This window comes from Nylanderia fulva, unplaced genomic scaffold (assembly GCF_048542155.1).
Source record: "Nylanderia fulva isolate GAGA-0341 unplaced genomic scaffold, ASM4854215v1 Scaffold117, whole genome shotgun sequence".
Lineage (NCBI taxonomy): Eukaryota > Metazoa > Arthropoda > Insecta > Hymenoptera > Formicidae > Nylanderia > Nylanderia fulva.
Genome location: NW_028189376.1, coordinates 305,879 through 320,953, shown reverse-complemented (window position 1 = coordinate 320,953; position 15,075 = coordinate 305,879). Strand labels below are relative to the sequence as shown.

Below are 15,075 nucleotides of genomic sequence, written 5' to 3'. Positions count from 1 at the left end.
CAAATATTCTTATTAATCTTTATTATTTTGTCGTAGAGATTACTTAGATTGTCGGTATCCTTTTGTAAATTAATAGCGTTATTATTTCCCTTAATAAAAAACATTTCAGCGATTTCTCTTTTTCTTACGTGTTTTTCACTATGCAAAATAACAGGCGAAGTCAAAATCGTGATCGAATTTAATTTTATGTTTGCTGATAACTGATAAATTACTCGAATGCATTTTGATGTTGCTGAAATGTTCCTTTACACGTGTACAAAGATGTCTCTTTGTTTGTCCGATGTATGACACGTTGCAGTCCTTACAATTAATTTTGTGAACTACTTCAGTTTTTTTATCTGTAGGCAGTCTATCTTTGCCGAGTGTAATTAAATGATTCGGTTTTTTAGGAACATTATGAACAACATTAGATCCAATATTTTTAAAAATTCGATCGATATCGCCTAAGCTATTAATATAAGGTAGTGAAATGAAAGGAGACTTATCAACAATATTTCGCTCATTACTCGATTCATTCATGTTTCTGTGTTTTAAAAAATTACGTGTCATACATCGGACAAACAAAAAAACATCTTTGTACACGTGTAAAGGAACATTTCAGCAACATCAAAATGCATTCGAGTAATTTATCAGTTATCAGCAAACATAAAATTGAATTCAATCACGATTTTGACTGGACTTTGCCTGTTATTTTGCATAGTGAAAAACACGCAAGAAAAAGAGAAATCGCTGAAATGTTTTTTATTAAGGGAAATAATAACGCTATTAATTTACAAAATAATACCGACAATCTAAGTAATATCTACGACAAAATAATAAAGGTCGTTTAGTCTCCAATAACTCGTCTAAGAGTCTTGACGTGTTGTCAAACCGACACTATGTTTGTTCTTGACATCTTAAAATTATAATTTTATTTTTATTTTTACAAGTATGTTTCGCTTCTTTTTATCATTTTGTAATATTGTTAGTGAAGTAATTTTGTTTTTTTTTATTGTATTAATCTCTGTCTATGTATATCTAAATCACTTGATAAGGACTCAAAGAAGGGTCAAAACGTTGTGATTGAATAAATAATATTTGCCGGTACGGTCGAGAGATTTTTACCTTTTTTAAATTCTGTCTGGCGATTCTCAAATATCTACGTTCTTATAAATATAGGTATACATATATATATAATAAATAATATATGTATATAAATAATATATATATATATATATATAATTTTATAATTAATATATACATATATTTCCCAATGTTTATTTGGATCAATAAGACCGTCACATCGAATGGTATAAATGAACAAATTAGTAATTAAATAAAATTGAATATATTTTATTTTGCAATTTTTCTGAAATGTTGCTGTAATATTCTCATAAAATATTACAGTTATATGTTCTTGTAATGTCTCTAAAATGTTACATTGCAACTTGAAAGATTATTGTAACATTGCTGCAATGTAACTGCAATGTTCTGTGCTGTACGGGATATATGAAAAACTTTTTCCAAAAATTTTTCATGTGAATGGTGTGAATGGTCAATCTTACAACTACGGACGTTATTAAACCCGAAAAAAGGTGCCGTGTAAACGTATTTATACATATGACGTGATTATCTAATTTCATATTAAAGATCGAATAAATGAGAATTTTCACTGAACTATATATATATATATATATATATATATATATATATATATATTATACTAAAATGTTTACTCAAATGGAAAGAAATGGGACGAGATAGATAGAAAATTGCTACTAACCTGTTCTTTTTTAACGTAGTACTACTCGAGCTAAAGCGCCAATCAAAAGATGTTTAGACAAGGATAGATGACATGTTTGCTATTAATCTATTTCCGTCTTTCGAGTGACCCGTTTCTCAACATACATTTAGAGTGAGCATTCCAGTATAGTGTATAGTTCCAGTGGGAATCCCATATAAGATAAGCTGGTTGATATATCAATATGTATCGATAAAACTCGATATAATCGAGATATGTTCAATTATTATATCGATAAACTCAACGCAAGGTAATGAAGAATAATTCCAATAGATGGTACGCGAAACGCACGTGACGTCGATAAGTTCGCATAAGGTTTTTTCGTGTTCGGTAGCGCCGATCTATCATCTTCGAATCAAATTTTTGTAGAGTGGTGATCTTTTCTCGACGTGATCTTCGATATTTGAAAATTCAAATTCGTTAAAGTGACCTCAAAGTAGCACTCGAGGTAGCGTTCACTCATAAAAAAAAGGAATGTCTGGCGATGTGCAACCAAGAAAACGAAAGGAAAAACGACGTAAAAAAGGTAAAAAGACGAGTCTGCTAGATATACCCAGTCTGATATTCATATCGTATTTCTGTAACACAATTTCCACTGGCTGTATGCTATTTTTAGCGTAACGCTTGTTCTTTACTGTTCTAAAATTACGAGTAATACCTTGCAAAATATGCGTAATATTTTCTCTTATTTGTTTAAAAAAATAATATCTTTCATGTTGGGTTTGCGTATTTATGCTCTGCCTTTTATTATTACGATTGCGATTTTGCGAGCGTTTGCTTTCTCAGTTTTTACACATTTTTGCAAAAGTTTATATTAATTATTATATAGTACTTATCGGATTAAAGTTAAAAACGGGAGATAATGTTACAAGCATGTATATATAATATAAAGCGCGTTTTATTCTTACAATCCTCCTTAGCTTCCAAAAATATCCCACGCACACTATAATTTGTTATTCATCGATCTTTGGCACACGGGTGACGTATTATTTCTTTCTTTTATATTACTTTTATTTATATTTTAATTTACAATTTCTTGCATCTAGTAATGCGCTCAATTTATTTATAGATGTTTAGATTTTTGTGTGTTGTATTTAAATGAACGCTATTAATTTGGAAACGCAAGTTTATATAATCATATTTTTGTGTTATCATTGTTAAAAAATTACTTCTTAATTTTGATTTTATATCTAAAAAGAAGTATATCATATTTTTATTATTAATGACTAATATAAAATTATTTTATATTTTCTCGAACAATAAGTTATCTTGTCAGTTGATGTTCTTTGTTTCCCCCTCTCTCTCTCTCTCTCTCTCTCTCTCTCTCTCTTTCTCTCTCTCTCTCCTTTCTTTTTCTCTCTTTATTAGCTGACATTTACAAACACTATTAAATGATACAAAAAATTAAAGCTTTTATTCTTTTTATAGTTCTTATTAGATATGTATACAATTTTGATCTATCTAAGAAAGCTTGGCAAAGCTCTTCGAGTCAAGAAATGTGGGTTTTAGAAGCTCAACCTATCTTTTAGCATTCAAAAATAGATTAACGTGCATGGGCGCCGCGAGGGGGGTGCAAGGCGGTGCATTTGCACCCCCCTGGCTCTGTTCTATAAAATAAGTGGGGAAGCAACAGAGAAAATATTTAGTAAAAAAATCATGTAATATAGAATAATATCGATTATAATTTTTTTAATTGAACAAAAATGTAATATTAATAAGAATATTTGTCAGTCAGCTCTCCTATTTTTTTAAAAAAAAACTCCATCTTCATCTCGACTAAGAGCCAAACGCGATGTTATTGCGACAAATTAATATTTAGAAATTTTTGGAAACTGAGGAATTTGAATCCTATGGTTGGGATCTCAGAAATTCCCCTTGTTCCTTCTCTTAACATCCCCTGTAAGAAAAAGACGAGAAAAATATTTCTCGTCTTTTTCTTACAGGGGATGTTAAGAGAAGGAACAAGGGGAATTTCTGAGATCCCAACCATAGGATTCAAATTCCTCAGTTTCCAAAAATTTCTAAATATTAATTTGTCGCAATAACATCGCGTTTGGCTCTTAGTCGAGATGAAGATGGAGTTTTTTTAAAAAAAATGTAATAGTTAAATATAACTATTTGCAATTGTAAAACTACAATTCTTTAACTATATTAACAGATCTGCAATATAAAAATTAGAATTTTTCAATTATTAATGCATCTTTATTAAAATTCAATAAATAACATATAAATGAAGTTAATAATAATATAATTATAAACTGGGAAAAAAACTTTTTCCAGTGGATCCTCTTTTGGGTGCACCTCCCTAAAAATAATTCTGCCGGCGCCCATGTTAACGTGTATTATCCAGTCCAAAAGCATTTCTCTTTGAATTTTACGCAATTTTATTTATGTATGCATTGTTGTATTTTTTTAATATAAATCTTATGATATTTACTTTATATAAATATATTTTATGATTTTACTTTATTTTTATTAATAAAATTGATTAATAAAATTTTATTACTAAACGTTTATTCCCAGTAAACATAGTAATGTAATTATTATGTAAATGTTACGTTTTCAAAACGTTACAGGTAACATTTGGATGTAACATGTAATACTTTGAATGTTATACGAAATATTACAGGTGTAATGTAACATTGCAACATAATATATATATACGTATCTTATAAGTTTAACTTAAACAATACGTAACATTGTTTTCGTAATATTTCATATAATATTTAAAGTTATATTACGCTAATGGAATGGATATATTACATATCTATTGCAACATAACATTACATATTATATCTACGAATGAGAAATAACAACTAATATGAACGTTACTTGTAACGTTTCGGAAACGTAACATTTACATAATAGTTACATGTTGTGTTTACTGAGATATATATTGTATATATATGATTTATTTTTTTTATAAAATTGTATTATTAGAATTTTTGTATCTATAAATATATATAAAGTTTAAGAACTTTATATATATATCAAATGAGAAATATTTTTATCGGCTCTCAATATTAAGAATAATGAATGATATTTTAAATTGGCCAATAGAGCCCAAGTGCAAAAAATTAATTCTTCGGAACTGTATCTCTTGGTTTGAAATTACTAAGTTCCATATATAAATTAATCTCGAACTTACATATGGATTTTTCTCGCCTATTTTCTTCATATGTAAGTTCGAGATTAATTTATATATGGAATTTAGTAATCTCAAACCAAGAGATACAGTTCCAAAGAATTAATTTTTCGCACTTGGGCTTTATTGGCTGATTTAAAATATCATTTATTATTTATATATATATATACTTTGAACAAAAATTATTTTATCTTTTATCTTATAATAAACTTATTATTAGAGTACATATACTATATGTTTCAATTAGTATCATCACTTGTTTTCTATATTTTTTGTCACAAACTATATGTATTATTTAAAAAATAATATTTTAATATTACATATTTATATAATAATAAGTAATAATATTAATAAATTAATAATAATACCCAGACAGCACACAATATTTATGATAAAGATTCATAAATATTTATGAATATATATTTTTTCAAATATTATATAAATATTTTGAAAATGTTTTATAAAAATCTTTATTTAACATATTATTAAAACATAGATTAAATATTTCATATAATATTTATGGTATGTAAAGATAAATATTTACAGTAATTATTTTGTAAATATTTTTTAACTAAATTGTTAGTTCTTTTATTTTTCGCGTCTGTATGTGACGTATCTTTCTCGTATTTGATTTTTGTTGTGAGAATTATATAAGATAAAAACAGAAATTAATAAAATTAAAAATGTCAAAGTTATTTCTATTTTTGAGCTACATTCTGTAACAGAACGCTTATAACAAATTTACGTATATATCGATGTATACGTAAATTTATTTGTTAAACTACTGTGTTGTCTAAGTATATTCAGTGTATATTTATAATTTTATAGTCTATTTTAAAATAAATGTCTAATAAGTTACTTATAAACATTTTTTACACATTTTTAACTTTTTATAAATGACTAATAGAGTTTGAAAACAGAAAAACATCTAATCGACCAAATTTTAGATTAGATTATCCGATCTCAAATTTTGACTATATCAACCGATCGTTTTGATTAAAAAATCGTTGATTATTTCTTTTTAATTTATGATTTCTGACTGGGTATTTATTAAAGAAAATATAAATTTAAAAAAATCTGTATCATAATGATTTAATAAATATCCCACACAGCACAAAACTCAACAGAAATGTTGCAGAAACGTTTCAAAGTTTCAAAAAAGTTTCAAGTAACACTGAAACGTCATTATAACATTTAAAAAACATAACATAGAAAAAATAACATTTGAAACATTTATGCAATCTTTCATAAACATATTTGTGACAAAATAGCGGACATTTTCACGTATTTAAGACGTATATAAAACATTTTTGAATAAATTTTGCGAAGGTCTCTGAAACGTTTTGTGCTGTGTGGGATATTTATAATATTTACTATAATATTTATTGTAAATAGTTTCTGATATTTATGATAAATATTTATGATCTATTGAATCTAAGACTTCAAAAACATTTATAAAATATTTATGATAAATATTTATGATAAATATTTATAAAATATTAAAATAATTACCCAGATAGCACTGGATGTATTATGGACGTACATTTTAAATCCAATTTATGTCCATATGTCCATGGACATAAATAGGGCATAAATTGGATGTCCTTTTTTGGATATGAATCAAATGTCCTAAACAGTACATCCTATGGACATTCAATATATGTTCAAATTTAAATACTGATTTTTTTTTATATTAACGTTTAAAAAATATTTGCCTTTCGTTCCTATAAAATGTTTTAAAATATTTTTCAAAAATTCCTTTAATTTTTATTGAATATATGTCATTATATATTAAAAATATGTTATTAATAAATATATCACAACAAATATTTTTTAACATTTACTTATATATAAAAAAATGTTTGAAAATGTTTTTATAGTATCATTTAATGTTATAACTAAACTTATATATTTGAGAAATAATTTTTAATATTACAAAATCTGTTCTTTTAATGCCACGATCAAAATATATGTATATTATTATTATTATTATTAAATAATTATTGTATTTTATTATTAAATATTTATTTTAGTATCGCAATATTTTTTTACTATAATTATTTTTACACTAATGTTTAGTTTAATTATTTTTATATTAAAATTATTATTTTTTTATATACCAATTAAATATAATTTATTAATAATAACTTATTTTATTTAAATCTATAAATTTACTTTTATTTATTATCGGGGCACATGTCCCCGTCAGAATTAACGGTACTGCGTCTCGTCCTTGACGTCGCGGTACTCGCACGCGGTGATGCGCAAGACCAAAACAACCGCGAATCCTTATTATAGGATAGTGTAATGTTTGAGTCAGTGAACCTTTCCTTATTCGGTCGACGATTGTAAGCACGTATACATACACGTAGTGTAGTGCTGTGAGGTTGCGACCATTGCACAATCTATTGGACATTTGCTAGAAATTTATCAAGGTAAGACGTTTTACTATAATTATATAATAATAATTTTGTCACATTCACGCACACATCACATACGCACGCACACACGCACGCATAATTTCCTTCATTCATTATATAATTGATTGAACGTTTTCGTTTTCATATTCGTTTCCTATGTTCTATAATCTTTAATGATAATAATCTATACACAAAATGTTTTAGAAATAGATCGCTAAACTTTAAGAGCATATTCTACTCACTATAATGATAAAAAGTATATAAACATTCGGAACAGCTTTCTTTTCAAGTTATAAACATTTTTTATTTACATCGGGCAACATATATCTCGCTTCGTTTCATGAATTGTCCTATTCACTTTTTATTAGAAATAAACAAAAAGTTATTAGATGGATCTGTAATAATATTATAGAATCATTTATGATATTTGTATTATTACTGTGAAAGTACTCCGAAATCGTATTATCATTTCGTGTGACAAAATAAATATTTCGAGAATTTTTGGACGTCTTCGATAATATCTATGCGATGTCGATGCGACACGTGCATTAATGTGGAAGAAAATTATTTTCAACAATTTCTGTAATGAAATGTTACAGTTTCAAATGTTCTTAAAATCTGTTATAAAAGATTTATTAAAATCTGTTATTGTTTTCATCCTTACAGTAAATAAAATATGCTTTTTAAGTTTGGCGATTTATTTCTGAAACACCCTGTATACATGGGACATTCGTTACTAAATCAACGCTTTTTTCCGATTATTGTTTATTTGTTTTATTTTTTAAATGTTTTTGTACTGATTGCTAATAGCGTTATTTATAAATTTTTTAGATTATTATTTCTATCGATTCTCGAATTTTCAACGGATTTTCATCAATTAATTAAAGGTAGAAAAATATTAATAAATTTTAAATTTTAATATTAATTTTAAAAATGCCAAAAATAAGAAGAAAATATTATCGAAGAGCACAAGAGATAACTAATTTAGTAATTAATAATGTTCAAAATAAGAATTTAATGCCATTATTAGAAAGTACACCTTCAGTTTCAAATAATAATTTAGAGGATTGCAATAATTTTTATATCAATAATGATTTAGAAACCGTGAATAATTATAATTCGGACCGTGATCCCGATGATACAGAACATAATTTTGATAACTTTGAATCTACAAATTTTGTGAATAACTTTAAATCTATAAATTCCACTACTGATTTTCCAAATTCTATATCTTGGTTGCAAGAATGGGCAATTAAAAATAATATAACTCATACTGCGTTAAATGAATTAATATCTAATATGAAACTTAAATATCCGGAATTGCCTAAAAATGCTCGCAGTTTATTAGGAACTCCCAGAAAAATCAATGTAGACGTCGTTGCACCAGGACATTACTATCATTTCGGTTTAAGTAATTGCATCGAAAGACTTTTATCGCGATGTTCTTTTCAAAATTTACACTGTATTGAAGTTAACATTAACATCGATGGCCTGCCATTATTCAAAAGTTCAAGTAGTCAAGTTTATCCCATTTTATGTAATTTAGTTGAAAATTACAATGAAGTTGATGTCATTGGAATTTATCATGGACATGAAAAACCCACAGATGCCAATGTATTTTTACAATCTTTCACAGAAGAAGCAAAAAATTTAACTATTCATGGTATAAAAATTAAAGATCACACTTATTCTTTTAAAATTAAATCTTTTATATGCGATGTTCCTGCTAGATGTTTTATTACTTATACAAAGGGTCATTCGGGTTATTACGCATGTTTTAAATGTACAGCTAAGGGCAAATATTATCTCAATAGAATGACTTATCCATATTTAAATAGTTGTCAATTAAGAACAGATAACGATTTCCGATTAAAATTACAAGAAAGCCATCATATAGGTACATCAATACTTGAATCGATTCCTAATATAAATATGGTGAATGATTTTCCATCTGATCCGATGCATTTAATATTCTTGGGAGTTGTTAAAAAACTGATTTCTTTATGGTGTTACGGAAAACCTAAAACAAAGTTATCCTTTTGTCAAATATCTGAAATATCAAAGTTATTAGAACATCAAAAAAAATATATACCTTCCGAATTTAATAGAAAATCAAGATCTTTGTTTGAAAGTAAAAGATGGAAGGCAACCGAATTTAGAACTTTTTTATTATATACGGGATCTGTTGTTTTAAAATCTATTCTAAATCATGATCAATATTTAAATTTTTTAACTTTACATGTAGCTATCACTATTTTGTCTAATTCAAAACATATGGAACAATATTTAGATTATTCCAACTCCTTATTGCAATATTTTGTAGAAACATTTATTAATTTATATGGTAAAGAAAATGCATCGCACAACCTGCATCATTTATTACATATTTGTGATGACGCGAAAAAATTTGGAATTCTTCAAGAATTCAGTGCTTTTCCGTTTGAAAATTACTTACAATCTATATTAAAAATGATTCGTAAAAATAATAAAGAATTAGAGCAAATTGTTTGTCGTATAACTGAAAGAAACTATTGTATAAATTCTAATGTCAGAGTGAAATGTAACGAGCCTCAATTTTTAAAACCACATTTTAATGGTCCACTTATTATTAATTTTCATAATTGTAATCAATTTGGCAAAGCGGTGTTTAAACAATTTATTTTAAAAATAAATGAACCCGATAATTGCTGTAGCTTAAAAGACGAAAACATTATTAATATTAGAAATTTTGTTGTAAATAATGGGGGCTTTTTCGTAATCGGAAATAAATATAAAACGCTTACAGATTTTTACACCGTACCATGTAAGTCGTCAAAATTAGGGATATATGTAATCAATGATATTGGAAATTTAGAATCCTGGGATTTAGGGCAAATTGCAAATAAATGTATGAAATTAAAATATAAAAATAAGTATGTAGTTTTTCCCTTATTACATTCAGAATATTTTTAAAAATTTTTCTTTTCTTGTGCTCTTCGCTAAAAAAATGTTAATTTTTTATATAATTTATAATAATATATAGATAAATATAATATATATATAATATACAATATAATATATAGAGGAAATAGGTTTGCAATTTTTGTGATAAGTTATTAAGTGTTTGCGCCTTTTCATATATAAATTGTAAATAGAATTTTTTGTTGGAATAAAATGCTCCTTAAATTTTTTGTTGAAATGTTTGAAGAAATGGAGAGATCATGGACTATAGTAAGGTTTATAGATGAAGATACAGTTGAAGCTGTCCCATCTACCTGGATTATCAATAAAAAATGTTATTGGCCACCGTTTCACATGGAAAAAATTGTAGCGGCTATCAAAAAACATGCCGAACCAAATACATGTTGGCCTTCATATAATGTTATGACTTTCAGAAACAGCAGTTATGGTTAATATAAAATATTTAAATATTATACATTCCACATATACTTTTGTGATCAATAATATATGTACATAATCGTTATTTTTGTTATAATAATATAAATATATTTACTTGTATTTTCAGATAACTATAAAACAGCCAGGGAAAAAGCCAAAAAGGCTGAATTAACATCTGTATTAAACTCCGAGACTGATAATGATAACATTTCGAAAAGAAAAATTATCCCAAAGAAATTCTTTTCGTCATCAGATGACTCTACCGAAGAGTGCACTAAATTACGGACGCCTCCAATTATGAACACACAAAGTTCGTTTTAATATTAAATATTAATATATAATATACATAATATATATAATATAATATAAAAAATATATAATATATTATTATATTATATTTTAATGTATTATAAAATATATTTATGATATATTATTTATTTAAAACTTACTTCCTCCGATTTTACGAAATTTGTTTTACATAATTTAGTAATTGCATTAATAATATAAATTTTAATCGACTAATCTTAATATTCGAAAAACTTAATAAAACTTTGCTCGAAAATAAATAGAAAAATCAATATTTTAACATTTCACAATTGACATATCAGATCTTTCATGTCGTGTAGGGAAATATAATATCCTAATGACAGCAGCTAGTCATTCAATATCTTGAATTAAATCTATAATACAGAAGAACTTAACAGAAGTATTTACATAGAAAAACTGCAGTTGCAAAATTATGTAAAACAAATTTTGTAAAATCCGAGAAAATAGATTTTAAATAATTAACATATTATAAATATATTATAATACATTAAAATATAATATAATAATATATAATAATATATAATTATACATATAATTTTTTTAAATTGGCGAAGTCAATATTGTTAAATACAATTTTAATGAACCTTCAAGATTTAAAGAAATTGTATTTAACAATATAGTTAAAATAGGTCAATAAAAAAACTAATATAGGACAATACTTGATATGCTTTTCCAAAAAAATAGAAATAATGAAATTTAATTCTAAAACAGTTAGAAGAGCCAATATTTTTATTATTTCAGAATTAGCATTGAATTTCCTATGTTATTATGTTCATTCATGCAGTATTCTATATATTTTATTATATATAAAACTAAAATACTAATAAAATTATTAAATTAATATAATAATAAAAGCTACTAAATTAAAATTATTATAAAATAAGTATATACTGATATTATTAAATATGTTTAGTTTGTGTATTACAAAGATTATATATGTAACTACTATTATTATTTTTTTTATACATAGAATCATTGAAAAGTACAAATTACGAAAATGCGAAGAGCAACAAATGTCAATCAAGATCAGTGGATCAATCATCCAATGAAGTTCCGAATAAACGGACGAAGCACTTACAAGATGGATTTTTGAATATTTCAAATATTTTGCAGGACAATGAGCACAACATACAAAATAATAAGACAGAAGATGTTGTCGACAATAAAATTGGTACATAATTTATATTGTTTAAAACTAACTTTATAATTTTTCATAGGTTTTGTCTGTGCTATCAGTAAATAACTGTAAAGAAATAATTATTAATTATTATTATACTGTTTATTCTATTTTTTGATATTATTATTATATTAACATTATTTTATCATTATCATCATTTTATCACCATCTTCTTTATTATATTTCATTATCTTAATCATTATTTTAATCAATAATTATATTTATATTAATCATGTTTATATTTAATCATATTTATATTTTATTATTTATATTTATTATTTTGTTATACAAAGAAATATTAAAAATGTTTTTGTGATTGCTTTCTTTGTCTGTGCACTTTATAAATAAAATGTCATAACTATACGTTAATAGCACGGACAAAAATCTATTCAATATACATATATTCTGAAATTACTATTTTATATATACATATATAATCTCAATGGAATCTTTAAAAAATTGGAATTTAGTAAGTAAAAAATAATCTTTACATTATTTTTGTTTTAATTTACAGTGCTTCAGTATTTTAAAGAAATTATCCGTCAGCAATCATACTTTAAGACCCAGTTATGGCAAATAGCAGATGATTTAAAAGATATGAAAAATGAATTGTTGCAACAAGTTCATCAACGGCCCAATGTAACTGAAAGAGAAGAGTCTATTTTTTCTTTTCCTCATCTTCCTTTTAATTCGGTGGAAGATTTAGAAGAGCACGTGGAACAATTTTTAAATCAACCGAATAAGTTCGAAATATCGGTAATAATAATTTATTAATTATTAATTTTTTTTAATGAGTTTTATTGGATTTTTAAAATTAATAACTAATTGTTTAACTTTTAAAATGTTAATTATTTACAATAGATCTTTATAAATATTTTAAAAACAATTACAGTTAATCTAAAATTCTAAATCACAAAATAAAAATTAACTTAGTAAATAAGTTAAAATTAAAAATAAAAATTTATTAAATTAAATTAATATATAAATTTCAAAAAAAATAAAATAGATTCTTTCAATTCCTTTTAATTCTATATTATTTATTACATTTTAAATCTAATTTGTGGTTATTAGAGCGATATATTATTAAAATTTATAATATAAAATTATATAGTAATATTAATAACATGTAAATTATTAAATTAATTGTTAAACATATTGTTATATATTTGTAATTTTCAAAATAATGTTTTTTAAAAAATATTTATTGTAGGTTAAAGAAGTATCCAGAGTAGGGGGAAAAAATCCTTACGAATTTATTAAGCGCAATTGTACTCGTTTGTTGACCAACGAGCTGGCTGAAAAATATAGTTGGCTAGGAGCAAAACAGAAAAGGAAATTTTGTCATTTAAAACTCGCTGACTTGCTAATTGGTAAGTATGTCTATAAGTAGATAATGTTATTTGTTTAATTTATTAATGTTATTTTATTTAAATAATTAATCTTAATGAAATCACATAAATAAAAAAATAAATTATTGCTTACAAGATGCTGATTTTTTTATTACAGTTTCCGGTCAAGATAGTAATTCCGAATATAACAAGAAAGTTTTAGAAGAAGCAGTTCAGAAATGGCTGCGAAGAGCTAAAGAAAGATTAAATGGTGAAAAAAAGAAGCAAGATAAACAAAGAACTGAAGAAGACTCATCATAACTATAAGAAGACTAATAACAAGAAGATTAATAATATTAATAAATTTTTGATATATTTTATCATATATATTTATATGATACATATGCGTAATAATTAACATTGTAAGCGTTCAAAGTTTTTTAAGTTAGATTTATTTCAAGATAAAGTTAAGATTTATTTTATAATATGTACGTATGTGATACTAATGTTTCCGTAACAAAATGTTCAATTTAATTTCTAGTTTTTAAATAAGATTTTTAATATTTCCAGTCAATGAAAAATAATATTTCTATGATATATCTTATACATATAAATAATAAGCCATACATATGTTAGATTTCCATATTATATATTATCTTTTATAATTAATATATATTATAATTATTCTCAAATATACAAATTGTCGGATGTCAACGCTCGTGAGTAGATAAAACATTGTAGTAAACTAAACATAAAAATCTTATATCATTTTGCTTTTGCAAAATAATGTGATTAATTTGAATATGTAAGCCAATGGGCGCATGGAAAGCGATAGTTTGGAATCTGTAGGCATAACATAGACAATAAAATAAATCGACCCCTACTATCTTTTTAGCCGATCTATTCTATTGTATATGATACCTACCAATTCCAAACTTTCGCTTTTCATTCGCTCATTGGCTTAAATATTTTAATAATATAACAATTATTGCGAATTTAGCAAAATGATATAAAACTTTTCTGTTCAGTTTACTGTATTCTACTTGCTCGCGAGTATAATTGGCACAATCTTTACCCTGACATCTTGTATGTAATATTGATCATTTTTGTATATTATATTATATATTTTTTTACATGTATATGTATAAAAATAAATATATAATATATAATAATTATTATATATTATTATATATATTGACAAAACAATATTTTCGGTACCAAACTCAAAAGTCAATAAATGTTTATATTTGAATAAATCAATTGTTTTAGTATTTTATTAGATTCGCGAGTATGTATCCCAAAATTACGTCCGTAATATGTCCGAAATGAGACCGTTTTCGACCTATTTTGGATTTATTATGGATATCGTTAATACGTCCAAGATGATCCAAAATAAGTCCAAAATAGGTTCAACAACAGTCTTATTTCAGATATTTTATGGATGTCCGAAGTTGTGTCAAGCGTATGTGATATGGATGTCCATCAGACGTCCGACAAATCTTATTTGGACCAAAAATAGA

The 15,075-nt window shown here is 25.0% G+C and overlaps 2 protein-coding genes across 7 annotated transcripts in view; both read left to right on the top strand.

Annotated features, from left to right (window-relative positions):
• The first annotated feature begins 2,057 nt into the window (after positions 1–2,057).
• The window catches only part of LOC114936778 (uncharacterized), a 31,133-nt gene continuing 18,115 nt past the window's right edge, over positions 2,058–15,075 (top strand). The window contains exon 1 of one of the 3 annotated variants that reach the window (XM_085489685.1): positions 2,058–2,306. In XM_085489685.1, the coding sequence (XP_085345811.1) occupies positions 2,255–2,306 (52 nt within the window). In that variant the 5' untranslated portion in view covers positions 2,058–2,254. The remainder of the gene's footprint in view (positions 2,307–15,075) is intronic. The other 2 variants (XM_029310089.2, XM_085489684.1) reach the window with 2 other exon arrangements.
• Positions 7,054–14,660, top strand: LOC114934757 (uncharacterized). 4 transcript variants are annotated; one of them, XM_029307469.2, is made up of 8 exons: positions 7,054–7,360; positions 8,177–8,232; positions 10,533–10,733; positions 10,851–11,033; positions 12,021–12,221; positions 12,742–12,983; positions 13,438–13,597; positions 13,734–14,660. In XM_029307469.2, exons 3-8 carry the CDS (start codon positions 10,535–10,537, stop codon positions 13,874–13,876), a joined length of 1,128 nt encoding a protein of 375 aa, XP_029163302.2. In that variant the 5' UTR covers positions 7,054–7,360; positions 8,177–8,232; positions 10,533–10,534; the 3' UTR covers positions 13,877–14,660. The 4 variants fall into 4 exon arrangements, with proteins under 4 accessions (XP_029163302.2, XP_029163305.2, XP_085345797.1 ...); XM_029307472.2 differs by lacking the exon at positions 8,177–8,232; XM_085489671.1 differs by having other exon boundaries at positions 8,177–10,733.

Excerpts from the sequence above, each read along its gene's own strand:
- LOC114934757 (XM_085489671.1), top strand. The coding sequence starts at position 10,499 with ATGCTCCTTAAATTTTTTGTTGAAATGTTTGAAGAAATGGAGAGATCA. Across the intron at positions 10,734-10,850 it reads TTTCAGAAACAGCAGTTATG|ATAACTATAAAACAGCCAGG; the intron begins GTTAATATAAAA and ends TTGTATTTTCAG. Across the intron at positions 12,222-12,741 it reads TGTTGTCGACAATAAAATTG|TGCTTCAGTATTTTAAAGAA; the intron begins GTACATAATTTA and ends TTTAATTTACAG.